The 25,995-nt window shown below is 54.1% G+C and overlaps 1 protein-coding gene across 5 annotated transcripts; it reads right to left on the bottom strand.

Moving 5' to 3' along the window:
* On the bottom strand, window positions 1-25,674 carry INCENP (inner centromere protein). 5 transcript variants are annotated; one of them, XM_074336489.1, is made up of 19 exons: window positions 25,603-25,674; window positions 22,494-22,644; window positions 21,988-22,101; window positions 20,317-21,104; window positions 17,781-17,832; window positions 16,883-16,940; window positions 16,660-16,777; window positions 15,502-15,553; window positions 14,966-15,083; window positions 14,760-14,894; window positions 14,265-14,276; window positions 9,749-9,858; window positions 9,462-9,582; window positions 8,937-9,059; window positions 8,166-8,335; window positions 6,369-6,447; window positions 6,065-6,172; window positions 4,742-4,892; window positions 1-2,927 (listed from the first exon to the last, which is right to left on the bottom strand). In XM_074336489.1, the coding sequence occupies exons 2-19, from the start codon at window positions 22,631-22,633 to the stop codon at window positions 2,713-2,715; spliced, it is 2,664 nt and encodes an 887-aa protein (XP_074192590.1). In that variant the 5' UTR covers window positions 22,634-22,644; window positions 25,603-25,674; the 3' UTR covers window positions 1-2,712. The 5 variants fall into 5 exon arrangements, with proteins under 5 accessions (XP_074192590.1, XP_019574607.2, XP_019574606.2 ...); XM_019719048.2 differs by having other exon boundaries at window positions 22,494-22,640; window positions 25,496-25,647; XM_019719047.2 differs by having other exon boundaries at window positions 25,496-25,642.
* Between the last annotated feature and the right edge of the window lie 321 nt (window positions 25,675-25,995).

Here is a 25,995-nt window from a genome sequence, read left to right as displayed (position 1 = left end):
TACAAGGTCAACACAAAAAAGTCAACTATATTTCCAAATACCCGCAAAGAACAAGTGGAAACCAAAATTAGAAAAACAATACCGTATACAATACCTCCAAAAAAGTAAATACTTCAGTCCAAATCTAACGAAACTTGTACAGGACCTGTATGCCGAAACTACACGATGCTGATGAAAGAAACCAAAGATGTAAATAAATGGAGAGACATGTCAAGTTCATGGTTTAGTAGATTCACCATCATCAATATATGAATTCTCCCCAAACTTATCTATAGATTTAATGCAATTCCAATCAAAATCCCAGCAGGGTTTTTGTAGTAAGCTGATTCTGAAATTTACACAGAAAGGTAAAACTGATAGAAAAGCCAAAATAATTTTGAAAAGAATAAAGTAGTAGGAATCACACTATCAGATTTTTAAGATTTTAACAAAAAGCTACAGTAATCGTGACCACACGGTATTGGTAAAAGGAGGGACTCATGTCAATGAAAGAGAATACCAAGTCTAGAAAAAACCCATATGGCTAACTGATTCCTGACAAACATACAAAAGAAATTCAGTGGAAAAAGAATAGTCTTTTTAACAAATGGTCCTGGAACAACCGGACATCCATCCATATGACCCCCTGAAAACAAACAAAAACATAAACCTCACACTTTAAAAAAAAATTAACTCAAAATAGATCATAAATCTAAATGTAATATGTTAAACTATGAAACATTTAGAAAAAAATATAGGAGAAAATCTTCAAGAACTGAGGCTAGACAAAGATTTCTTAGACATGACACGAAAAAGCACAATCCATAAAAGAAAAAAAAAAAGTAAATAAACTGGACTTCACCAAAATGAAAATTGTTACTCTATGATAAAACAATGAATGAAGAGGCAAGCTCAGAGTAGAAAATATTGCAAAGCACATAACTGACAACGGATTGTATCTGTAATACATAAAGATTCTAAACTCAACAGTAAGAAAACGACCCAATTTAAAAAGGAACATAAAAAGAATTTTAAAAAATTTAAAAATGGCAAAAAAAAAAGGAAAAAAACGAACATAAAAAGTGAACAAAAGATTTGAACAGACACTTCATCAAAGATACACAGATGACAAATAAGCACATGAGATGTTCACCACCATCGGCCATCAGGGAAATGTAACTTAAAACCATGATGAGATTTCGCTACGTTTGTGAGAATGGCAAAAATAAGAAATACTGACAATACCAAGTGCGGGTGAAGATGCAGAGTAACTTGAACTACCTTTTTGCCGAGTAGCAACTTTTTCTCACACTATATAAATATGCTTACAAGTAGGATTTTGACATTGTGACTTTAGGCAAACACACACTCGCCAGTTGACTTCACACAAGTTTCTAGTCAGAGCACAGATGGAACAAATTTGAATTGTGCACCACATTTGAATAAACCATAAAGTTTTTCTTTGCATGGATGGAATCCTCTAGATTTCAGCCTACTCCATATATTGACTATTTCCTCATTTTTTTAAAAGCACTCTTGAATTTAGCCTTTACTTTGTCCTAAAGCAAGAGTCAGCAAACTTTTCCTGTAAAGGGTCATAGGAAATTTTTTCAGCTTGCGGGTCATAAGGCCTCTGTTGCAACTATTTAACTCTGCGCTCAGCAGAGCCGCTGGAGATGACAGACATTTGTTTCTACCACGTAGGTTCCAGTAAAACTTTTCAGAAACTGGCTGTGGCTTGATTTGGCCCACCGACTTGTCCAGGGGCTGGGGCAGCAGATTAAGAAGCTGGTGGCTGTCGGCTGTCACACATGAAAACACAGCTGGCAGCTATCAGGCAGGACCCAGGGTCATCTCCCACTGGCACTAAGCATTTAATTAGCAGCTGCCTGGTTCTGTTGGAGAAACATCTGAACTGCTTGCAAGCACTGGTCCCACGGTCGCTTCAAGAGACATGGCCTTTCTAATTGTCCCCTTTCTACTTCTGCTTTAGCAATACATCCATGTGCTTGACTCTGGTGACCATCTGTACAAGGGTAGAGCCTGGGGGCATGGAGGTGCTGAGGGACGTCTTAAGTGGTGGAGCTTGGTCAAGAACCCAGTTCGCCTGACCTCAACCCCGGGTCTGGCCCATTGAACAAGCCCTCCTATACAAACAGGGAGTTCCTCAGAAAAATCAGGAATTATCTTCACCTGCCCCCTCGAGAGCAGCTGACGTGTTTCTCAGGGTTGCCCGGGAGCCATCAGATCACCCACTGCATCAGCCTCTCTGGGGTGGGACCCTGAAGCACACCCCTGGAGAAGGAACAGTGCCTCGCTCCTCCAGCCCATCCGGTAGCTCGAGACACACAGCTACTGGGCCAGGGTCCAGGGCATTCTGCTGAGGCCCCGTCTTCACGATACCCACAGCAGGCTTGAAGGAATAGACTTTATTAATCTAGCTCTCAAACACCAGTGGCTAAAATTCGGCTGAATTATACCCATCTATTTACAGAGTGACACCTGCAGGCCAAGCGAGGCTGGGCCTGGCACTTCCCCAAACAGCCACCAAGCGCAGCCTCCAAACAGGCCTGGGCCACTTTCCATCTGCAGCACACAGAGAACGTTTATATATACAATGACCAAACCCTCAGTGACAATACCAGGCAGGAGGGCACCAGATCAACAGAGAGGTGGACAGACAGGCAGACAGAGAGACCGGGGCTGAGACTGCCACAAGGCCAAGGGCCTGCCTCAGTACTTCTTCAGGCTGTAGGCCAGGCTGCCAGCAACCCTGCTGCCCTGTAGGGGCGGCGAGTTCCAGACGGCAGAGCTGGTGCGCTTGTGGTAGCGAGGCTTGCTCTTCTTGAAGATGTCCTCTAAGTCCAGCTGGAGAATGGTTCCAAAGAGCTCGGGGAGGTTCGGGGGATGGTAGTACTGATGGATGATGGCCTGGCTGAGCTGCGTGCCTGCAGGACACAGAGGGCCGCGTCACTGCCGGGGACTCCCCACGAGCCTCCTCTTGCCCCTGCCCCACCTAGAGAGCCCTGGCCACCCTCTCCATGCCAGCATGCCCCACATCCTGCCATATCAGCTCCTCTGAACCCCCATCCTCCGCCTGTAGGGAGCCGGCCCACAGGCAGATGAGTGGCCGGCAGTCAGGGTCTCCCGCTGTGTACGTGACAGCAGGCCTGCAGGGCCTGCCAGATGCTTTCTCCCACGGAACGCTCTTCGTTTGCTGGACCTATATAACCTTGCTTCTTCTCTGCCTGCGGACGGATCACTAACCCTCCGGCTGGCCGCCACCGGAGACTCTCCCCAGTCAGTAAGTCTCAATAAACCTGCCTCGCACTCAGCCAGCTGGTGTATTCTTTGGGATGGCAGCTTCTCAGGCACAAATCTTGGAACAACTCGGACTCAGTCCGAACACCGCGCCATCACCAGACACTGGTAATGTTCTCATCACTTGTTCCCACTGCCATCCTCTTAGCCTAACACGGGTCCTCAGGAGCTCCCAGGGGCCAGGCACTTGGCTGGGCCCTCACTGCATGACCTAATTATCCCCACATCCACCTGGGAGCCAGGACTTTTATCCCCCCATTTTATAATGGCGAGATTTGCCCAAGGCACATAGCTAGTAATTGGCACAGCCGAGGTTTGGAGACAGGTCTAGCTCCAGAATTTAAGCATATGATGCCATCCTCGACTGCCTGGGTCAGCTATTCATCTCATCAGCCCAGAGGCCCCGAGGTGGAGGGTGCAGACTAAGGCTATGGGTGGCACACAAACATGCCACCACGGCTGAGGGGGACACAGGAGGATCAGAAGTTGGAACGTGTGCCCAGCTTGCTCTGCCTTCCGTATATCAACTCACTTCATCCTCAGTAACCCTTCTTACCACGCCCATTTCACAGATGACAAAACTGAGAGCGTAAGTAAGCTGGTGAAGGTCAACTATGATTAGGTGGCTTTGCTGGTCATCTAGCTCCCTGGCCACACTGACTCCTGCATGCTACCACCTCCCAAATGACTTGATGCTGGTAGTTAAGGAGACTAAATCAGATTCTCGTCACTGTGGGGTTCAAATGAGGTGACACTCACAAGAGCAAGTTGCCTTCTATAGAGTGCTGACCCCAGGGGAGTAAGACTGCTCGCCACTCTGACCCCCAGCCCTACAAACTATAAAGCACCCACTGTGTGCACAGCCCCACTGTACTGCTGACAGGCATTGCACCTAGGCCTCAGGCCACACAGTCACGCTCACCCACACTCCTGTTTCAATGCTGGGGCCCAGAGTTGGGCTCTATAAACTCCAGGGTCAAATCCTGCTTAAGAGCCCTGCCCCCACCCCAGCTGGCTGGAATCCCCAGCCTGAGCTCTCCGTGCACTGCCTAAACCCCACTACTACCCTCAGCTCTATTCCTGCCCCAGGCTGCTTATTTGGGTCCAAGTGTCACCTGGCCTGCTGGGCAGACTCCATGGAGGGGCATAGCACCCGCCTCAGAACACCCAGCACCATGGTGCCCAGAGCCAGCCGCAACTGAATACATTTGTGGAGAACAAAGGTGCCCCACATCACAGATGTGGTCCAAAGATGGGCCCACTGGCCATCCTTCCCTGGGCACATCCTAAGGCCCGATGCAGGCCCGTCAGGCCATCGTGTCAAGCTGCCGACTCGGGCACAACAGCCTCCCGACACCTGCATCGGCCAAGCCACCCCCGCCAGGGCCCCAGAAATCACACGTGAGGACCCAGGTCTCCAGAGAGCCCCAGCCCTGTTCACCTCTGGCCCAGGAAGGGATCGGTTTCCGGGGATGGGCCTCATCGTCCGTGGAGTCATCGCTATTCAGATCCATCCCATAGTTATCCGGGTTAATCCTGGGGGGCGCCCTGTGCCCTTGTGGAGTCATCTGATATGAGGTACAAGCTGGAGACTGGAAAAGACACACACGGCCGTCAGCCTCCACCTCGCCCCACTCCTGTGCCTCCTGCCACCCACGAGTGCTGGGGCTCTGGCCACTGCCTCATCTCACTCAAAAGGCTCAGGGTCACTTTTTAATTTAAAAAAGTCACACCACATACACAGCTCTGTATCTTTCTTTTTCATGTTAAAGTTAAGTTGCAAATGTATTTCCAGGTCAGTGTGTCTGCCGTGAACAGCTCCTGAGACTCCACTGTCATTTAAACATCTGTACAGGTGAACGTTCAACTAACGTCCAACTTTCCTATGCTACACTCTAAACCCCTCCTCACAGTACATTTTGTTTATAAGACATTAAACTGAAGTAGCCTAAACGCTCGTCCATAGACACTGGTTAAAGAAATTCTGGCAACTGACTAGTAAACAGCCGTCAAAAATAAGAGGTTTATAAGTGTTGAAATAGACAAATGTCTACAATATACTAAATGAAAGAAAAAAAGGGGAGGTAAAAACATCAAGCTGCCAAATTGTATCTATCATGGAGTAAGTGTTTGTGTCCCCCTTCCCAAATGTGGAGTCATCCAGTGGGGGGTGGAGCCTTTGGGAGGTGATTAGGTCATGAATGGGATAAGTGCCCTAAGAGACCCCAGAGAGCGCCCGCTCCCCTTCCACCGTGTAAGGACACAGCGAGGCCCAGCCATCCGTGCACTAAGGCAGAGGACTCCCAACAGACACAGCTGCCGGCGCCTTGACCTCGGACTTCCCGGCTCAAATAAATACTTGTTGCTGAAGCCACCCAGTCTATGGTAGGTTGTTAAAGCAACCTGAACAGACTGGGCAGTCTGTATACTCTATGTTCATTCAAAACTCTGTGTATGTCTGTGTCTAGGTGCACAAAATGTTTACGTGTGTAAAAATATAGAAAGATATACATCAGACTTAGAGTTTTCATCTGAGGGTATCTTTCCTTTCCTTTATACTTTTATAAAGTTTCATTTCTTTTTTTTTAAACAACAAATTCCATTTTTAGATAAGAAAGAATCTATGTTATCAAAAATAGGAAAAACTACTGGGCCAACTGTATCCTTTCTTTCTTATGGTTCTAATAAATTATCTGTGCCTCCAGCTGCTGGGAAGAGAATAGTCAGAGCTCGGTCCCTCTCTGCTCCAGTGCCCCAGCCTCACCTGCACGTCCATGGTCATGTTCAGGGCTTTGCTGGCCACTGCAGCCTCCTGGGCTTTCTTCTTTTCCTCCTGCAGCTGCTGTTGCTCAGCCAGGCGCTGCTGCTCTTCCTGGGACCAGCAGCCAGCGGCGTGTTAGACACTGGGTATATGTACTTCCCCTGCCCCCATGCCAACCCCACGAGGCCAGGCAGCCAAGGCAGCTCCTGCCCCAGAAGCCACTGCTCAGGCCCCCCCAGCCCACAACTCAGCGCCGACAGCTCAGCGCTGATCCCATGCAAGCCCCACATGCCCGGCTCCCGTGTACCTTTTTCTTCTTCTCCTCCAGTTCCCTCTGCAGCTTCTCCTTCTGGAGCCGCAGGGCTTTCTCCCTCTCCTGCAGCTCCCTGAGGATCGAGCGAGAGCCTGTCAGAGCAGGAAGCTGAGCCCTGGCCCTGTTTCCATCCCTGACCCGGAAGCCAGGCCCATCGGCACTCGCTGTAGAGGACGCAACCGCAGACTGGGCACACCAACTAACAGCCAACAGCCGTGCCTGCACCCACGGCGCTAGTCAAGTGCACACTGAGGGTGTAGGTGGCGCTCAGCTTTGCAGTCCATCACATCTGGCCCCCACGCTTGCACACAACCGAGGTCTCAGCCTCAGTGTCATCTGCTGTACGGTGGGGTTCATGACACCTTTCCTCCAGTCACGAGAATCAGATGAGATAATCCAGCCTGACCCACAGGGTAGACACTGGGCTCCAAGCCTGGCATGAAGCAGGGCTGGGCTGTTCGTGGGCCTTGGAGCCACCTCCACGTACTAGCTTGGGCCTCAAACAAGTCATTTAACCTCTCTGCACCTGTTTCCCCCTCCAGAAAGTAGAGCTGCTGGTTCCTATGCCACAAGGGTCATCAAGTGACAATTAAACAATGAAACGTTTGTAGCTTGGTACCCACCAAAGCTGCCAACCATTATGTCCATTATCACACCATCACCCCTCGAAGACCCTGGCATTGCCCAGCCCACATGCAATTCTAAACCACATCAGCAGATGCTCACCCACCCACCCTGTCCCCTTCCCAGATTCCTGTCTCTGACTCTGCCATAGGACCAGAGACACCTCTGCGTCAATCAATCAGCACAGGGCGAGGGCCCCAATGCAGTCCAGTCCTCTGCTTGTGACTCCCCACGTCTCCATTGGGCCTGCAGCCACCCAAAGCCGGACACGGGAGAAGTGTTGCCTGGTGTTTCTGAGGCAGCAGATGGAGGCAGGAAAGACGCAGTTGCTAGGCCCGAGCCTGGGGTACACCCGCCATGTACACACACGGGCACGGTTCTCTGTGTCTACATGGCAATAAACAAGCAGGCTTGTCTCCACTCACAGGCAGGTCCCACCTGGCCTGGCCAATTGGGATGGTGGCTTGTCCTCCCTGGCCAACTGGGACGGTGGCTTGTCCTCCCTGGCACCCTCAGGGCCCGTACAACCAAGCACAGGGGAGGCCCCGGATAAAGGCTTGTAGAGCTAAATGTGGGATTCTTCCCTGCCTCTCAGACACCTCTGCCTCTGAGAGCTGGAAGACCTCAGGGCTCATCTGCCACGGTTCCCAAGGTGGGTAGTCGGGACACAGTGGGGAGCGGGGGGACCCTGAGTTCTCATCACACAGGGGAAGCACATTTATTGGGCAGGGGCCAAGCACGCCGAAGGTCCTGCAACACACCACAAAGAAGCTACCCAAATGCCCATGGGGGTCCTGCTGAGAAATACTGGCTCATCCCATCCCCCCTGCTTCCATGTCAGCTGAGGACAAAATGAACCAAAGGCATCAGCACATCCAGCTGAAGGCAGAAGCAAGGGCAAGTCCCAAGTGACCCTGCCCATGACCCCTGCAAGCTCCCAGAGCCAACGCACTACGTTCAGATGCTCTGCCTGCTGTGAGCCTCTGGGTTTGGAGCCAAAAGAAGCCTGTCCCTCGTTTGCAAACCCCCAAGTGAAGATGGGGGCTGTTTCGAGGGGACGGCTCTAGCTCTCATCCACACACACACAGGCGGCAGGTGGTGTGACTGCAGGGTGCTGCCTTGGCCCCGTGGGCAGTGCCACCAGCCGGGCCCGAGGGGCGACCTCACCTCTCAGCCTGGAGCCGCTCCTGCTCCCTCTTCCGCTCCTCCTCCCTCTTCCGCTCCTGCTCGCGCTGCTCCGCCAGCCTCTTGGCCTCGGCCGCCTTGCGCAGCCTCTCCTGCTCCTCCTCCTCCTTCTTCTTCTGCAGCAGCTCCTGGTGCCGCCGCTCTTCCTCCTCCTGTGAATGGAGAGCAAGCTCAGGGGCTCAGGCCAGGCCTGGGCTGGGCTGGAGAGACGTGAGAGGTCAGGGAAGGAGGGCGGGGAGGCTGGCTGGAGGGCTGCGCCCCCCTGGAAGCCCAGGCTCCTGTCGCATCAGAGAACGTCAGGGGCTGAGCCCGGGTGACCCCAAGCAAAGCGCCACAGAATCACCATCCCCACCCGCCAGAAAAGGCATCTTGTGACGATTTCTTTTGCTGCTGCTGCAGGTTTGGTTAAGGGTACATCCCGGGGCCTATCACTAAAGCCCTCTGGCCTTGCGTAACCGATCCAGGGTCACACAGCTCATAAAGGGCAGAGCAAAGATTGCAAGTATGGCTCCAGAGTCCATGCGCTTAACCCTCAACGGCCACCTCTACAGAAAACGGGAAGCAGGCCACTGTCACCATCTCTGTCCCCAAGGCATCTAGCTGTTGAACCTCTTCAGGGCTTGAAGTCACAGACCCACCAGAATTAACCCAACGAAGCGGGGTGTGCCCAGCAGTCCTCAGGGGCTGAGGCGGTGCCCACCCGCCCCACCTCCTCCCTGATGCCCAGATCCCGCTGTCCGCCTGCCTGCGCACCTGTTGTAGCCACCTGAGCCTCCGCGCCTCCTCCTCCTGCTTCCTGCGCACCTCCACCTCCTCCATCTTCTTGGCTGCTGCCTTTTTCTTGGCCTTCTCCTCAGCCAATCGCTCCTCCTTGGCCTGCAGAGCCCACCCACATGTGCCCATTGGAGAAGCCCTCCTCACTCAACCCTGCAGACTGGGGCGCAGAACTCTGTGACAGGCACCCCGTGCCCCTGCAGACCCAGCATGTTCCTCATAGCCCAGGGGAGGGGGCGCCTGGAAGCCAGGCCTGCCGGGGGGTATCGGCCTTCCCCCCCCCACCCCCCACCCCCGCAAAGGGCTGTTGGTAGGTGCAGAGCAGAGACCTTCCGCCCTCGGCCTGGCTCAGAGCCAACTCCGGGGCCCCTGTGACGGACAGGGAAGGGGTCCGGGGCGACAAACCCATAACTTCCCGAGGGGGCCCCTCGTAACTCCTGGGCCCCCACGTCTGACCTGCTTGGGCCCCGGGAGGGGACAGGCCGCCCGAAGCCCAGCGCGCACCTTCTCAGTCTTCTCGTCGAGCTGAGCGAACTTCTGCTCGATTTGCTTCTTCTTCTCCTCCTTCATCTGCTGCACGCGCTCCCGGGCCAGCAGCACCTTGCGGAGGCGCTCCTCGCGCTTCCTGCGGGCACAGGGCGGTCAGGGGGGCCAGCGCGGTCAGGCCGGGGGCCGGGGCCGGGCCAGCAGCACCTTGCGGAGGCGCTCCTCGCGCTTCCTGCGGGCACAGGGCGGTCAGGGGGGCCAGCGCGGTCAGGCCGGGGGCCGGGGGCCGGGGCCGGGCCACTTACAGCTTCACCTCCTCCAGCCGCCGCCGCTTGTCCTCCTCCACCTTCTGCCTGCGCAGCTGCTCTGCCTCCTCCTTCCGCCGCAGGTTCTCCAGGCGCTGCCGCTCCTTCTCCTGGGGGTGCGAGGGCGTGAGCGAGGGCAGCCCAGCGCTGGGCCAGGCACGCGGCTGGCCCCAGGCCCACAGCCCCCACCAGGTGGGCGGCAGCATCAGGCTGCTTCTGAGGGCAGGGTCACCCTCACACACACCTCTGTCCCCAGCCAGATTGAGGCCTGGGGCTCCCATCTTTCCTCTGGGGGGACCCCAAGGCCTCCCGAGGGCCTGAGTCACGAGTGCCCTGGCCTGAGCCCTGCCAAAAATCAGGTTCAAAGCAGGAGGTGGGCGCTGATGATGACTATGCAAAAGTGCATTTGAAAGGAGACTGAAGAAAGCTTGGGAATTTATTATGATTACGCTTTGCAGCTGTTATACTCTGTGTGTTCCCTCTCATTCTCTCTGTTTCTTATGTATATCAGCTATTTCATAATAGTTGAAAAAAAATAAAAGAAAATATTGCCAAATGCCAACAGAGGTTACTACAGACTGGCAAGATAGATTCGGGATGGCATTTTTTCCTTTATTTCCCAAACTTCCTGTGGATACAGCTACATAACAATTTTAAAAACAACTACTTAAAAGTACCAGTTGGTTGTTCAGCAGATAACACTGGGACACCCCCCGCCTCCCACAGGCCTAGAAAGCTCCAGGCGCAAGGCCATAGCAGTGGGCAACCAGCAGGACAGGCAGGGCTCCAAGCCCTCCCTGGCCAAAGACAAGGCGGGGTCTGTGTCCCTGAACAGTCAAGGGATGAGAGTGGGGGCTGAGACCCGGAAGAGAGCCCCCCACCCATCACCCTGCCTGGCTCCCATCAGATTCCTACTGCTGGGCTCAGCCACCCATAGGCTTCTTTGTCCCTGCACTGTTTACTGTCCATTCTTCCTTGGCCTCTGACTTTGCAGACTTCCCACCTAGAAATCTGGCCCCAAAGTAATACAATCCTTAAAGGTAGAGAGGCGGCTCCGACTATGGGTAGAATAGAGTAGACATACTCCACCCTCTCTTTCCTACTGAACATGGCTTTAAAGCCTAACAGCCACATTTGCGACCTCTGCAGAGGAAGCAGCAGCAGGCAGATCGGGGAAGAGCAGATCTTTGAAGTATAACTGAACCAGCACTGAGTTTGACATATTTTTTTCCTCCAGCCTAAACTCAGTGCGGGCTGAAACCCCAAAGGGATCACCAGGGTGCAGAGAGAACTCCAGGGAAAGCCCTCTAGTTCTGATTCAAGAGTAGAAGGGGACACCTAACGTTCAGAGGGTGCAGAAACCCCATTTTTGTTTTTCTCTTCTGTCTTATGTCCCAGCCCACACGCCATCGTGTGGCAACCAAGACAGAGCAGTTACGGGAACCTGCACAATCAATATTTGAGGGAGGAGAAGCTTCCTCTACACGGCGAAGCTGTGATCCCGAAGGGGGGAAGACACTGTTGCTCTTTTCTTTCTCTGTCTTCCAGCCAGATGGCCCTGGACGCAGTCATGGAAGCACACAGCAGAGCAGGATAACTGCAGTCCCAGCTTCCTGCCTGCAGGACAGAATGGGGGAGCCCCAGCGAAGCGGAAAGGACTGGAGAGATGGAGAAAATGACACCATAATGTTTCTAAACTCCTGGGCTCAGCCTGGATCTAACCTTAACTATCACAGCAAAAACTGAGAATTTTAACTCACCGACCAACTGCTAGGTCCCAGACTGACCGCTGACTGGCTAACCTCGGGCAGATCCAAATAGCACTGCAGCAGCCACTATGAAAAACAGTATGGAGGTTCCTCCAAAATTTTAAAATAGACCTACCGCATGACCCAGCAATTCCACTTCTGGGTAGTTATCCAAAGAAAATGAAAACACTAACTGGAACAGATGTCTGCACTCTCATGTCCATTGCAGCATTATTTACAATAGCCAAGACAGGGAAACAACCAGGGTGTCCATCAAGACATGAATGGATAAAGAAAATGTGGTCTATATATTCAATGGAATGTTACTCAGTTATAAGAATTAAAACCTTGCTATTTGAGGCAACATGGATAAACCTTGAGGGCACTACGGTAAGCGAAATTAAGTCAGACCAAGAAAAGACAAATAAAGGAAAACTAGAGAATTTACTGCCAGTGGACCTGTTCTAAAAGAATAGTGAAAGGACACTATCCAGACAAAAGAGAAATGATACCACAGGGACACGTGAAACATCACGAATGAAGGAAGAACAATAGAAATAATAAATATCTGGGTAAATATCAAGAGACTATTCTTTTCCTCTCGAGCTCTTTAAAACATTTGACAGTTGAAAGCAAAGTTCTAACACTGTCTGAGGGTTATTCAACATGTGGAGATCTAGTATGTAACACAAGGAAAGCATACAGTGGAGAGAGCAGGAGGATTTCTAATTCCAAATGAACTGATAAGATAGATAATCGATTCTAAAGTGATTGTGAAAGTTCAGTACGTAATGCCTATAGCAACCGGTAAAAAAACCTGCAAAATGACAGCAAAATCACAGAAGACAAATTAAAATGGAATACTAAAAAATGTTCAAGTGAACATTTACAAAGTATAGATTTCACTATATAATTTTAATAAATTTTACTATATATATATATATATATATATATAATGTATTTTTTTTTTTTTTTTTAACAAAAGGGTTGTTTTTTTAAAAGATGGAGAGGGAAATGGAAGCAGAGAGACGACCCTTAGCCATAGGAGCTGAGCTGGGCACAGGAAGGACGTGGAGGAGGACGCTGGCCTTAGGGAGGCCCCCACGGGCAGGGAGCGGGTGGCCTTCGGCCAGCTCTTGCTCTCCAACTGCCCAGACCCAGGAAGACCAACAGGAGGCCAGACCTCCATCCTACTGCCCTCACCATACCACCCTTTCCTCCTGCCCTGAGAGCCGACCAGACTCCTGCTTTCAACAGGGCTTGGCAAAACGGGTTTTTGTCCCGAAACTTGAGTGCTCACATTTCCCAACGTGGGTCAGAGAACTTATCCTGCTGTATTATGAATTGTACAGAAGAGCTGCTTGTGTCACAGAATCCACGTTTCCTCTCTGCCCCAACCCTTGAAGGGGGGCTGGGTTGTCCCTGCTCCCCAGAGGACACATCAAGGCCAAAGCAGAAGGTGGGAGGAACCCAAAATTTTGTGAGGTCCCTTCTGCATCCAGGGGCTTCAGCTGAGCAGTCTCCCTTCATGCCAAGCCCCATGCTGGGTGCTCGGGGTTTGGTTCATCCAACTCTATGAAGGGCCATCTGGTCTCATTTTGTAACCAAGGAAACTTAGGCCCAAAGGTTAGGAAAATGGTCCAAGGCCCCAAGCCCCCTGTTCTAGGCTCCCTGGTCTCCTAACCGAGGACTGTCCTACCCCTACCAGATGCCTGGGCAGGACCTGGGCTCCCAAAGCAGGAAAGGCAGCTTCTCAGTCATCCCCATAAGCCCGGCAAGGCTGTGATCGGCCTGGGTGGGGCACAGTAGTGCCCTGTAGGAGGAACAAGTCTGTGGGCCCAGGTGCCTAGCAGGGGTCTGGCACAGGCGCATAAGGCCACAGAGCCCGTCTGCTGGCATATGGGAAGGCAAGTCGTCACCTTGGCCACCCAAAGGGGACCAGCCTCCTGCCAGGAGAGGCAAGTTCAGGCCCCACATGTCCAGCTGCTGGGAAGCCCCCTGACCTGCCAAGCCCCACAACAGTGCTGCTGAGGCCCCCAGGCCCTTGGTGGAAGCAGAAGCCCTCCTAGCAGGAGGCCCTTCGAAGCACCAGTGGGAACTAAAGGAACGAAGGGGCTGCAGCCCTGCAACTCGGGAGACCCCGGGGAGCCAAGACTGCGGGCCCAGCAGGTCCCAGCTCTGTGTCTCCTTGCTCACAGCAGGTGGCCCAGCTCAGCTCTGAGGTGACTGAGAAGAGAACAGCTTCTGTGGCCTTCTTTCCAGAGGTCACTGCTAAAGGATGGTTCCACCGTCACCCGCAACTGGCCTTCAACCACCCATTGCTCTGCCCCCGCCTCAAGTCGGGCAGCTGAGGTGTGTGACCCAATAAATCTCAGTGGCTCTGTGATTTGTCTGTTCTCTTCGCAGCCTCAGACTCTGAGGGGATGCCCAGTGCTGGGAGGGTGGGAGGGAGGCGGCTATGGCACACTTCAAGCTGTGGTCCTGGGGGACAGCCACAGGTCACCCCCTCTGCTTCCTCCTGCCTCAGGGAGGCTCCAGGACTCCTCCTCCTGGTAGCAGAGTCAAAGGCACACCGGCCAGGGCGTCCTGGCTCCAGAACCGCGGGCGCCTCCCACCCGCCCCCCAGCACCTCTGCTTCACCTCCCACCTAACACTCCCGCTTAGGACGTTAGTGCTTCTACGGATATTGTCAGTTTACAAAGACAGGGCTACAGCAGCTAAGTGCTAGGCGGAGCTAGGTTACAAGGACAGGAAAAGGCTTTACTTACAACGAAGCTGCACTGTGGAGGAGACAAGGAAAAAGCCACGAGTTAATGCCAGGCCAGGGGAAGTCCCAAAGCCAGCCAGCCTCCTGGCTATGCCAGCAGCACCACCACCTCCTCTCCTCTCACCCAGCCCTCATCCCCAACAAGTGAAAGCGTCCCCATGTGTCCCTCACCTTAACCACTCAAGCCTCTGCGGGTGTGGGATGGATGGGCAAATGGCAAATTCCCAAATTCCCAGCCCAGCGCCCAAGACCCAGGGGTCACCCTGAGCTGGCCAAGCCTCTAGGCCACAGCAGAGAGCCCAAGAGGTCAGGACAGTCCCCAGATATCGAGGCAGCCCATGGCCGGAGAGGCTTGAGCTGGTCCTTGACCAGTGCCAGGTTGCACCTGCCTTGGCCTAGACCCCTGCTGCTCCCAGCAGCCTAGGGGACAACCTCGAGCCTCCCGCCACACGGCCCGGCTCTAGCAAAGCTCGGCCTGGGGCACGGGCTCCCTCACCTTGGGATCCATGCGCAGGGGAGTGTTGCGCTTAATGAAGGATTTCATGACGCTACTGTGGGAGGCTGAGGTCGGGGTCATGAGCATCTGGTTCCTCTGCACAGTGTGCAGGAAGGTCCGGAGGGGCCGCACCACCTGCAGACGGGACCAGGGTCAGGACTCATGGGCGGGGCGGGGGCACCGAGGGAGGGCAGATGCCCACTCACCTTGCTGGCTGGACAGGGAGGCGACGGGGTCTTGCTCCTGGGGGGCTGCAGCTCCTCGTCCTCCGGCTGCAGCTCCTCGTCCAGCTCACTCACCGCCTGCTTGTAGCTGCGCTTCCTCCTGCGGGGGTGCGGGTGGCAGCAGCATCACAGGCCAGATGCTGGGGACCCCCTCCAGAGCCCCCGCCACACCCCATAAAAGGTCGCCTCTATGAACAAAACAGGGCCCAGCCCATAGGGCTCTAGACAGCAAAGGTGGGGTCTCCCTGACCAGAGGGAGGGAAGTGACCAGTCCAAGGTCACATGACTAGGAGGACACGGAAGGATGGGATCTTGGATCCAGTCACTCACTCATGGGCCAGGCTCATCCCATAGCATGAAACTACCTCCTTCATTAAGTCAGAGCACCAGGCCCCACCCCTGCAGAGGAAACGGGGGCCCCTGACCTCATGCCCACTCGCCCCAAGCGAGCACTTGTGGTTCATGCCCTTCTAGGCCCCTTGAAATAATGGCCCGCACACCCCTTCCCAAATACAAACCTAACACTTTGGGGCGGCTCCTTGGGGCCATCTGCTCGGTCGGTCTTGATCTCTGCGAAGAGAGCAATTTCAGTGAGGCTGCAGGGACAGCATGGAGGGGTCAGGGGAAGGTGTCCACCGGCAGCAGCCACAGCAAGAGCAAGGCTCTCTTCCTGGCAGACCCCAGGGTGGCCAGTGGCGGGAGCATCAGCCTTAGCACCGACTGGCCTTGACAGAGCCCAGCATGCTATCCCCAGCCCCTACACCCCTACCCCCATGACTGGCCTGTGACAGGAACAGCAGGACAATTCCGGGGTGGACCCAAACACCTCTAACAGAGAGCTGGGGCTATCTTCCAGGAGCAGAAGCCTATGGAAGCTGCAAGCTCTAACAGACCCCTTAATGGGCTTCAAAAGGCCACGCCTCCTGGTCCTTTCAGCTGGAGCTGGAGTGAGGGGAAGAGGGCAGGGCTCCTCTGCAGGGTCCACCTCAGGGCATGGGGGCAGCACATTTTGTTCCACTGCCAGGAGAAAGCACTGATCTCTCCCCTGCCACTCTTTGACACTCCTTATTCCAAAGTGTGCTTGCAGCCCCCCTGGGGGCTATGAGGCTGTCATGGCCGTTGTCCCTAACCCGGGGTCTCTGGGGAAGCTGTGTTTAAGACCTCACAGCTTCCCACCAGGGAGATGTGAGCCGGACCCGAGGCACCTCTGGCAGCCTGGGGATGCCAGAGCCCAGAGCCCACAGCTCTCCCGTTCTCTGTAGACAGGACACCCACCAAGGTGAGAAGTAAGCCAGTGGCAGAGACAAAGCAAGAGGCCAGGTGTCCAGTCCCCAGCACATAGCTCTTCCTGCTGCCTCCTGGAAAGGGGCTCAAGGCGTTTACCTGGCACATTCATGTTAATGCCCCAATTCAGGCCTTTCCCTCTCATCTCCCTCTGCTTCCTGCACCAACCAGCCATGGCCATTCCCATGGCACTGCAGCAGCTCCAGCCAAACAAAAGGTGGGAGATGAAACCTACGGACTCAGAAGAGATCTCCGCACCCCTGGGTCTCATTTACCATCAGCCTATCAGCCCAGAAAATGGGGCTTCCCTCTGCCTCAAGGAAAGTCAGGCCGAGGCCACCAAGGCCCACATGGCCCTGGGTATCTGCATGTAGCAGGCCAGGAAGACTCACCCTGTTGCCTTTCAGAGGGAGTTTCCTGGCCACTAGCCTCAGGCCGCGGGCCGGGCGTGCTAACGGCAATCTTGGCTGCATTGTGGGGCCACAAGGTACTCCCGTCGTTCTTGGGGACCTGGGGGAAGAACCAAGGCTTTAGGGGTGTGCACCTGGGACTCACAGGGGAGCGCACAAGTCCCAAAGCCCTCAAGCCCTTCCTTCCCTGGTCTGCCAACCTTACCTCCAGCTCAGCTGCCTCCACAAGCTCAGCGTCCTCGCTGGGCTCCTTCTGCTTGGGGCTGAAAGCAGAGCAGGAGACACTGTGGGACCCAACCAGCTCAAATCACCCCAACCCCTGGAGTAGAGCTCCAGGAGGGGTCCGTGTCAGATGCCCTGGCCTGGGGTACCAACCCACAACCCAGGCAGGACGGGAGGACAGCAGCCAGAACCAGTGGCTCCCTGGAGTGTCTGCTGCCTGAGCTATCAGCTTCTGAATCTGGTTTCCTCTCACCCCCATCAGGGCCTTGATTTGGGACGTGAGCTCTTTCTCAGCTCTGCCTCAACCCCTTGGGCCTGGATGAGCCATGTCTCACTTGAGGCCTACACTGTGGGGCTAGCAAAGCCAGCAGCTCTGTCTCCCCATCCCAAGCACCGACCCTCTGCTCCAAAACAAAGGTGTGGGCCTAGTTTTAGTGATGGCAGGATGTGGCCTTAGGACAAGGAGTGCTGGCCCCAAACAGTGCTAGGGTGTCATCCTGAAGTGGGGGGCACCCTCAGGCCCCATTCTACCCACCCCAATTTGAATATCGCTCTTCACAGCTGCAGTAGCTCATCCATAGGCCTTTGGATCTGATAACCTATGGAGCCCACGTCACATGATAAGGCTTGGAGGGGTCAAGGCCAGGCCAGGGCTGACAAGTGATACTGACAAATGATGACCTGACACCCATTTCGATCACTACCTGGTTAGACTGGGCCAAGGAGCAGGGCAGCAGTAGTGGGTAGCCCACGGGCAGTGCCTAGGAGAAGGGAAGGCTCGGGCCTAAAATGCTTCCGTCCTGGGGCAACCCAGGAAAACCTGGCCCCAGTGTGCCCTGTCCACCCCTGGGAAGGTCCCCAAGCCCTGGAACTGAACTCACCTGACTTTCTGGGGCACCTCAATATTCAGGAGCCTCTCCAGGTAACTGTGACCTGAGGGGAAAACAAAGGAACAAATGACCTTGGAAACCAACCAGGCACCACTCCAGAGGTCCCGAGAACCAGGCTCTGCTGGAGGCAAGGCCACTCCTAGTCCGCAGCAAGACCCTCTCCTCCTCAGAGACCCTCCCCTTTACCAGATAGACTCTCCATACTCATAAGACAGAAATGCCCAGTTTTACTTAAGAATGTCCATGATGGAGTAGTAACTTGTCACTTTATTAATTCTAAACTAAAGTACATATCTTTCTGAGATTCTGTGTGATACAACAGGAAGTATAAAGAACACCCAAGTCTCTGCAAAGAGCACTTGTGTGTGAGTTCCCAGCTAAACTAGCCGCTTTTCCCATGGAACACTGTTTTTAATTGAAGGGACAAATGACAAGCTGTGGTTATTTAAGGTTGGTATTTGGCAAATACTTTCTTAAAAATGAACAAAGTGAGCCTGTCACTTAAAACAACTAACAGTGTTTGTTACCAATAATAAAAAATTGAGCCAAAAAAAAAAAAATTAAGTAAAAAATAAAATTTTGGAAACCAATTATCTACCATGAGTTTCATAGCTTCCTAATACCTAAAGATTTTTCTGATGAGACTAGAATTGTCTCCCGCCTTACCCTGTTCCTTCCACCTCAAGGTGGAGAGCCCTAGGCTTTGAGTCAGACAGGCTTAGGTGAAATGCAAATCAAATCTGAAGGCTGAGGGGGAGGAACAATCAGGATGGTTTCAGTGCTGCAGACTGGGAGATCAGACCCAAAAAGCACAAAAGGGCCTCTAGAGTCTCTTCACCCTCCTCCCTCTGGAGCGCCGGGCTCGCCCCCCGCCTTCCCAGGATCAGAGTCAGGCCTGAGGAAATCTCCGAGGCAAGTCAGAATCGTTTCGGCCCTTTTGAGGACCCAAATATGGACAGTGTGCCAGACCGCAAGCCTGTACATGCCCGAGATTTCATGTGCCTGAGCCCCATGACCCAGAGCAAGCCCTTCCCCAGGTGGGAAAGAAACCTGCCTGACTGACCCCATCCAGGGCTTTCCACCAGGCCTCCTCAGCAAGTGGCTGCTGGCTCAGAAAGGGTGAAACGTGGGGCTCAAGCCCCAGCTTCCTAGTTTACAGGCTCAGTGACCTCCTTAAGCCTCAGTTTCTTCCTCTATGAAGCGGGGAACTCCTAACAGGCTAACACTGCTGCTGCAAGGACCAAATGAGATAACTTGACTTTTATAGGAGTAAATCTTAGAGTACCAGGAGATGTCAACTACAATTTTAATACACGTTAATATAAAACCGAGCCTGTCCTCCCCATCAATACCACTGCCCCTCCATCCTCTGGCTGGACCCTTCCTCGTAGTAGCCTCCTACCTGGTCTCCCTGCCGCCTTCCCACCTGGCCATTTTTCACGGTGCCAGGAACCTCCCCACAACCATCAAGGGACCACATCCTCCACATTAGCAGGATAAGCCCAAGCCCCTTGTGTGGCCCATGAGCCCCAGATACCCCATCACTTGCCATTTCATGCCTCACAGGCTTTCATACAAGCTTTTCCCTCTGCCAGGGATACCTTTCCCCACATTTCTTCCACCTGGGGGGACCTCACCTCCTCCCTGCAACCAGCCCTGACTCTTAGAGTTGCCTGTCCTCCTCTGTGGCTCATAGCATCTGGTCCCACTGGGACAATGGTCCCCTGAGGTGGGATCCAATGACGACAAAAACAACGAACGTTACAGGGCCCTTCTACATGGCAAACACTGCTCCAAGTACCCCATGTGGGTCAGCCAAAGAAAACCTCACAACAGCCCTTTGAGGTGATGCTGTTACTACCCCAACTGACCTGAGGAACTGAGGCCCAGGAAGAAGTCCCAGTAACCTGTGCAAGGTCACGGGACAGGTAAATGGCTGAGCGGGCACCCAAACCCAGTCATCTGTCCCTCCTGGAATGAGCTGGCTGGGATGACTATTCACACCTCTTACCCTCAGTATCTCCACACCAAACAGTTCACTACAGGAGCAGCACACCGGTGGTGAATCTAAGAAAGCCTGTGCAGGAGGAAAGGAGAACCCACTGCCCTCAGCAAAAGGCCCAGGTTCACATCTCAGCATGGCTTAAGCCCAGGGACACCATGCTCATCCTCCCTGGAGCTCAGTTTCCTCGTTTGTAAAACAAGAGGGATGGCTGACATCTCTCTGCACTGATCAATACAGTAGCCACAGCTAAGTGTGGCTATTTAAATCTAAATTAAGTAAAGCGTAATAAAAGTAAAACTTCACTTCCTCAGTGCCACTAGCCACACTTCGAGGGTTCAATCGCCATGTGAGTAGCCAGCGGCTACGGTACAGAACAGCAGGCATGGAGCATTTACGTCATCACAGAAAGTGCTCTACAGACAGCTTCTTGCTCGATTCGCTGGTCCCCCAGAGCCCCTCCAGCCGAGCTGGTTACCAAGCACCGCCCACCGCAGCCCACCACTGCTGAGCCCCCAGACTCACAGATGATGCGGGCGGAGGGGGGCGGCTCTTTGGCGGCCTTCTTGTCAATCCTTCTGCTTGACCTGCGGACGGCACTCTCTGGCTTGGCTGCCAGGGAATCCTGGGACAGCGAGGCCTGGGGACCCGGGGAGGACGGGCCAATGAGGCTGCGCCGCACTGCGTGTGGGTTCACACAGGAGCCCTTGGGCGTCGAGAAATTATCCGGCAGGATGGGAGCCAGCACACGCTCCCGCCACGGGGAGGCTGGAGAGCCAGGTGAGTCCTGTGGGCCTGGGGAGGTCTGCGCAATCCTGAGCTTGGAGGCGGACCGGCCTGCTCCGACAGCTCGGCCCTTGGGGTCCTGGGGTGTAGCCATCAGGGAGCTCACAGTGACAGACTCCAGTCTCCCAGCCCCTGACTTCTTGGGTGTTGATTCCTTGTCCGAAATCGAGGTGGTCTGGGAGGCCGGGGCTGTGGCTGGAGTGGGAGCTGGGGACGGAGCCCGGGCAGACGTGAGCTGGCTGAGGTGCTGCTCGGCACTGCGGCGCTCACCGACGCCGATCTCCACCACGGGCACCAGCTGGCACTGGGCGACGCTATTCTTGGGCTTCCTGGTCAGTGCTGTGGGAGACTCTGGGGTGGGCAAAGCAGCAGCCATGTTGGCAGCCGCAGCTGCGGCTGCAGCACGCGTCACCCTCCGCAGGACAGGGCCGCTCTCCCTTGTCGCTGTGGCCAGCTGCTCCGCCTTGTCCTTGCTGCGCAGGTGCCGGGAGCTCAACTGGCTGCTACGAGTCTTTCTGCGGGACAACCTGCCAAAGGCAGCAGAGCAGAAGCTGAGATGACAGGCACGCAGAGCAGGCACCCCAAAATTCAAGTAGAGGCACCAGTCTCCCCAGGAGCCATCAGCTCAGGTGGCATATAAAGTGGAGCTTGGAGGCAGAAGACTGGAGTTCTAGTCCAGGCTCTGCCACCCCCAGCCATGAGACCCCAGGCTGCTTCTTTCTGAGCCTCAGTCTTCCTACCTATAAATTGGGGATAATGCCAGTCCTCACAGAATGGCTGGAAAGATTAAAAGCTCTCACTGACTGAGGTCAGACTGTGCCAAGCACCCTACTGGAGGCTTTACTCATGTTCCTTAATCCACAAGACGGCCCTCAGAGGCAGGGACCATTTTCACTTTAGATTTGAGGAATCAGGCTCAGAGAGGCGGAAACTTAGCAAAAGGACATATAGCTCCTAAGGGGCAAAGCCAGGGTGTGCGCCCAGTACCTCCGGACCTTAGTGGCCAGAGCCATTTCCAAGGGCATCATAACAAGCAGAGCACAGGGGGATGAGCAACAGACCCCTAGTCCACAACACTGGTCACTCTCACCCAAGTAGAAGGTTGCATTTTCTTTCTTCTCCCACTTTCGGAAACCCTTCCTATCCTCCAAGGCCCAGATCAAACACCACCTCCCCTCCCCTCCCCGCGACACACAGACACGCTCTGGACTCCACAGTCTTGGGTCACGCTTTGTTTCCCCGTGACATTTTGCCCCTCAACATGGCCTAATGGTACCCACCACCACTCCTGCAGGCCTCTGCTCCCAATTAACACCTGGCAATCAAACTCTCCCGGTGAGCGCCAAGCCTCCAGAGCCCGTCTGCTAGCTGACCCTCCCCTGGCTAGTGGCAGCCCCCAATCCCTCCAACCTTTTCCGGACTGGGTCTCTATTTTCATCCTGAATGTAAGAAATCCGTTTCTTCTTCTGTCGGTTCTTCTGAGAAGGCGTTTTGGGCATCAGCTCAGGCTCTCTGCTGAATTCTCTGTTTGGTACAAGGAGAGTGATGCTCGGGGCTGCGTGGGAACCACTGGTCTCCTCCCCCACCCAACCCAGCCCCCACCCATTTCCTGGCAGTGAAGGGTCAAGCTGGTGAGACTGCACCAAGAGAGCTCTCGAAGGCCATGTGCAAGTCGCCTGCCAGGCACTAGGGACTTCCTCCCAGAAACTTGGCAGGGGGACAAGGTTGCCAGGCAACCATGTTTAGCTCCTTCCTCTTCCCATTATACTGGGAAGAGGACACTGGGCACCCTAGCACACTGGGCGCTCAGGAGAGACCCCTGGCAGCCTGTCTAATTGCCTGTCAGGTGGGGAAGTAGACTGCTGTGTCCCCAAGGCCACAGCAGCCAGGGGTCCCCCGACGCCTCCAGCCCTCACCTGGTGAACATGCGTTCGGCCTCTTCCTCAATCTCCTCGAGCCACACTAAGTCCTTATTGTCCACATTGCAGATAAACTCCATGAGCTTCTGGTCACACAGCTCCAGCAGGTGAATGGGCCCTGGGGCTGTTGTCCCCATGGTGGCTCTGTCTGGTGAAAGCAGAGATAAGAGGGACAAGGGCTCGGGGCTGGGGACTGGAACCTCCTCCAGGAGAAGAGCCTGCCAAGCCATAGCACCCACCCCCATCACCACAAAACCCCCAGTGCCTGAATCAGGGCCATCCCGGTCCATCGCCATTCCCCAGAGATGCAGAGCTCCAAGTGCCAATCCATTAGCCTCATTTTTGCAAAAAGAAGGGCCCATAAGAGAAGAATTCTACTCACACTCTTCACACGTCTTCCCTCTACCCACGCACAGCACGCTGTCCCCGTAAGTCCACACCTCCCACCCAATTCTGGTATCAACCGTCCTCCTTACAAATGGCCTTTTCTGAGGCTTAAAATGACAAGGCATGGCCAACTGCCTTCCTTACTCTCCTGTGGACGCTCCTCTTCCTCCCTGTGGGTAACCAAGGACTTACACACAACTACCCTGCGCTACATACAAGCTGACCCCAGGCCTCAGGCCAAAGAACATCGAATCCAACTGCCTCTTCCAGAGGCCAGTGAACGGAAGGGGTTCTGCGTTCCAAAGGAGTCAGTAAGAAAGTAGGGGAGACATGCTCCTCTCCAAGGGGAGCCCACAATCCTCTCCCTTGAGCTGACATGCCCTAGAAATAGATGAGTAACTGTGAGGGGAATGGATAAGCAATGTCTTATTTTTAAGAAAACACATCTATAAATATTGGGTAGGGGTAAATACAAAACGAATTTTCTCTTAATTTCTTAAAACACGCAGCTCAGGTATCCTCCCTTAAGACCCGGTTATAATATCATCACCAAAGCCTCAGGCAAGGAAGTGTTCCATTACAGCCACAGCAGGGTCTCGGTTAATATTCCGACTGGGTGAATGAATGAAAGAACAAGTGAATGGGTGAAGGTCCTAACTCATAATAAGACTGCATGTCTCATGCCATGGCAATCACCTACCACCCCTTCTAAACCAAGAACCACACAAAGTTCAGCCTCCCACCAAAGATGGAAGCTCCTGGAAGAGCTAAGTCACCCCTTGACACCCGATAAAGCTTAACACCAGGCCATGATGCAGCCTCAGGAGACTTCCTGGGGTCTGATTTCCAGGGCGCACCACTTTTGTTCCTTGAACGAGCTCTGCCCTGTCTGGAACCTTCTGTCTCCTATTTTGTACAGCTCGCTCCTATCACTTGGATCTCAGCAACTCACGGATGACCTGACCACCCACCATGATCCCACTCATCCATTCCAATTCTCAGTACGGCACTTGGGTGACTGTGTCTCTGTTTGCTTACTGTCTATCTCTGCTCCCTAAAGATTGGCTCCCTGAGGCAAGCCCTTGCCTGTCTTGCTTGTAGCTGCACAGTACCTGGCATGAAAGAAATACTTGTTGAATGAATTAATCCACCTATCAACTCTACACTAGAAATAAGCATCCTACAGGTACTTCCCCCACCCCACCCCCACACACAGGGACACCAAATGAGCTCATTGTCCCCACAGGTTAGGGCACAACACACTCGTCCTGCTCCTAGGTGCCAAGAGCAGCACTAATCACGGCAGGATTGCAGAGCCTTTGGACAGAGACAGCTCTGCAGCCAGCCAGCCACTCATGGGCATGGCCTCTCTGCTGCCATTCCTCTGGCTCCCTCCAGCCCTTCTGCCCCAGAGCTCAGCCTTGGCAAAGTGCAGGACCCCAGTTTGAGGCCAAGAAAGAGACAACTGATCAAGGAAGCCAAAACCAAAACAAAGGTTCGCAGAGGAGCTACGGAAAGCAGTCGTGTGGTGTTTTTTTAAGTATTTGTTCAAAACGGCAAAGGGAGTGAGAGCTTCTTTCGCAAAGTGCAAAAAAAAAGTGTTTGGGCTTCTTCCACAGGGAAGAAGACCTCAGCTTTAAAAGAGGTCCCCAAAGTTAGGACAAAGGTGACCCAAAGGAGCAATCAGTGTACCAAGACGGAGGCCCATGTAAGAACCTGTGCACAAACCCCGAGCACCCAACATCCCACCAAGAGAGGGGGGAACTCATCTGTCTCTCCCAATACTTCACTCACACCCTACATCGGACTAGAGGCCCCACTGCCGTGTTTTGCAACGCCTGTTCTTTTAAGGATGCAGGAAGCTGGGCACCTAACCTCTACCACACCCGTTTAGAATGGTCATAATAGCTGCTCCCCTTGACCGAGTCCTACTCCATGCCCAGGCCAGGCAACATTTAATTCTCATCACAACCTCAAGGATGCCCATGTGCATATGAGGAAACTGAGGCAAAGAGAAGTTAACTCAAAGTCAACCTGGGGCCGAGACTTAAACGGTGCTCTTAACCACAAGCTAAGCTGCCTACTCGGTTTCAGCCTCAGACAGGCCGGCGCCAAGTTTTGACTGGGCACCCCCCAGAGAAGGCCACAGTGACTGAACAGAACTGAATGCTGACAGCGAACTGCTTGCGGAGTGACAGGATACGGGGCAGCATTGGCCTCTGCAAACGGTCAGTTTAAAACGCTGCTCAGCTGGAGGGGGAGGTGTTGAGCGAAGGTTAACTGTACAGAAATGCCCTTCGGCATAATTCCATCACACAACACGGTCGGTGTGCGCTTCCTGCGCGTCCAGGTCAACAAAGGGCCTTCTAGGTACAGAGGTGGTAGGCACCGGGGAGGGACGGGGTTATTCTCTCGGAACCTGGTGACCTAAGTGGAAGGGCATCTTAGGCTCCAGGGCCAAGGCTGTTCACCTCGCCTCGTGGAAGTGGGGACCTGTCCATTCCCAGGCCGAAAGTGGGGGCGGGGGGTCGCGCCCACGGTCCGGGGTTGTCGGGAGGGGTAACAGATAGCTAACCATCCCCCACCCCCGCCGGCCGCCCGAGCGCACTCACTCGCCTGCACCGCGTCTCCTAAGTGCTGCTCTGATCCAAGTCCGGCCGCCTCCCTAGCAGAACCCGCCACCCACCCAGATCCTCAGCTTCCGAACTCCGGGACTCACGGTTCCTGGGTAGCAATGGGGCCTTACAGCGCGGGCGAAACCTACGATTTTCAAAACTGAAGGCTTGACCAATCCCCGGCAAGTTTGTCTGGGCGGCTGCAAAACTCTAAGCCAATCAGGTAAAAAGAAGCTCTATTCCGGCCACCTATTGGCTACTTGGGTTGACAGTCTGCGGGAATAAGAAGCGGGGAAAGGAAGCGTTGAAACTTTAACTTGCTCAGCTTCCGGGAGGCACAGCCCGCAGCCTGGAGGTTGTCGCGGGGGGGGCGATAGTGGGGGGGCGAGGTCGGGCCGGCGGGGTGCGCGCGCAGGCCCTCTCACGCCGGAACCACAAGCCCCAGCGTGCATTGCGAAGGCCCCGCGGGGCGTGGGAGGCGCGTCCTTGGGGCGGGA

The sequence above is a fragment of the Rhinolophus sinicus genome, linkage group LG06, assembly GCF_036562045.2.
Source record: "Rhinolophus sinicus isolate RSC01 linkage group LG06, ASM3656204v1, whole genome shotgun sequence".
In the NCBI taxonomy this organism is placed as follows: Eukaryota; Metazoa; Chordata; class Mammalia; order Chiroptera; family Rhinolophidae; genus Rhinolophus; species Rhinolophus sinicus.
Note: the sequence above shows the minus strand (reverse complement) of the source record. Positions and strands in the feature narration are given on the sequence as shown.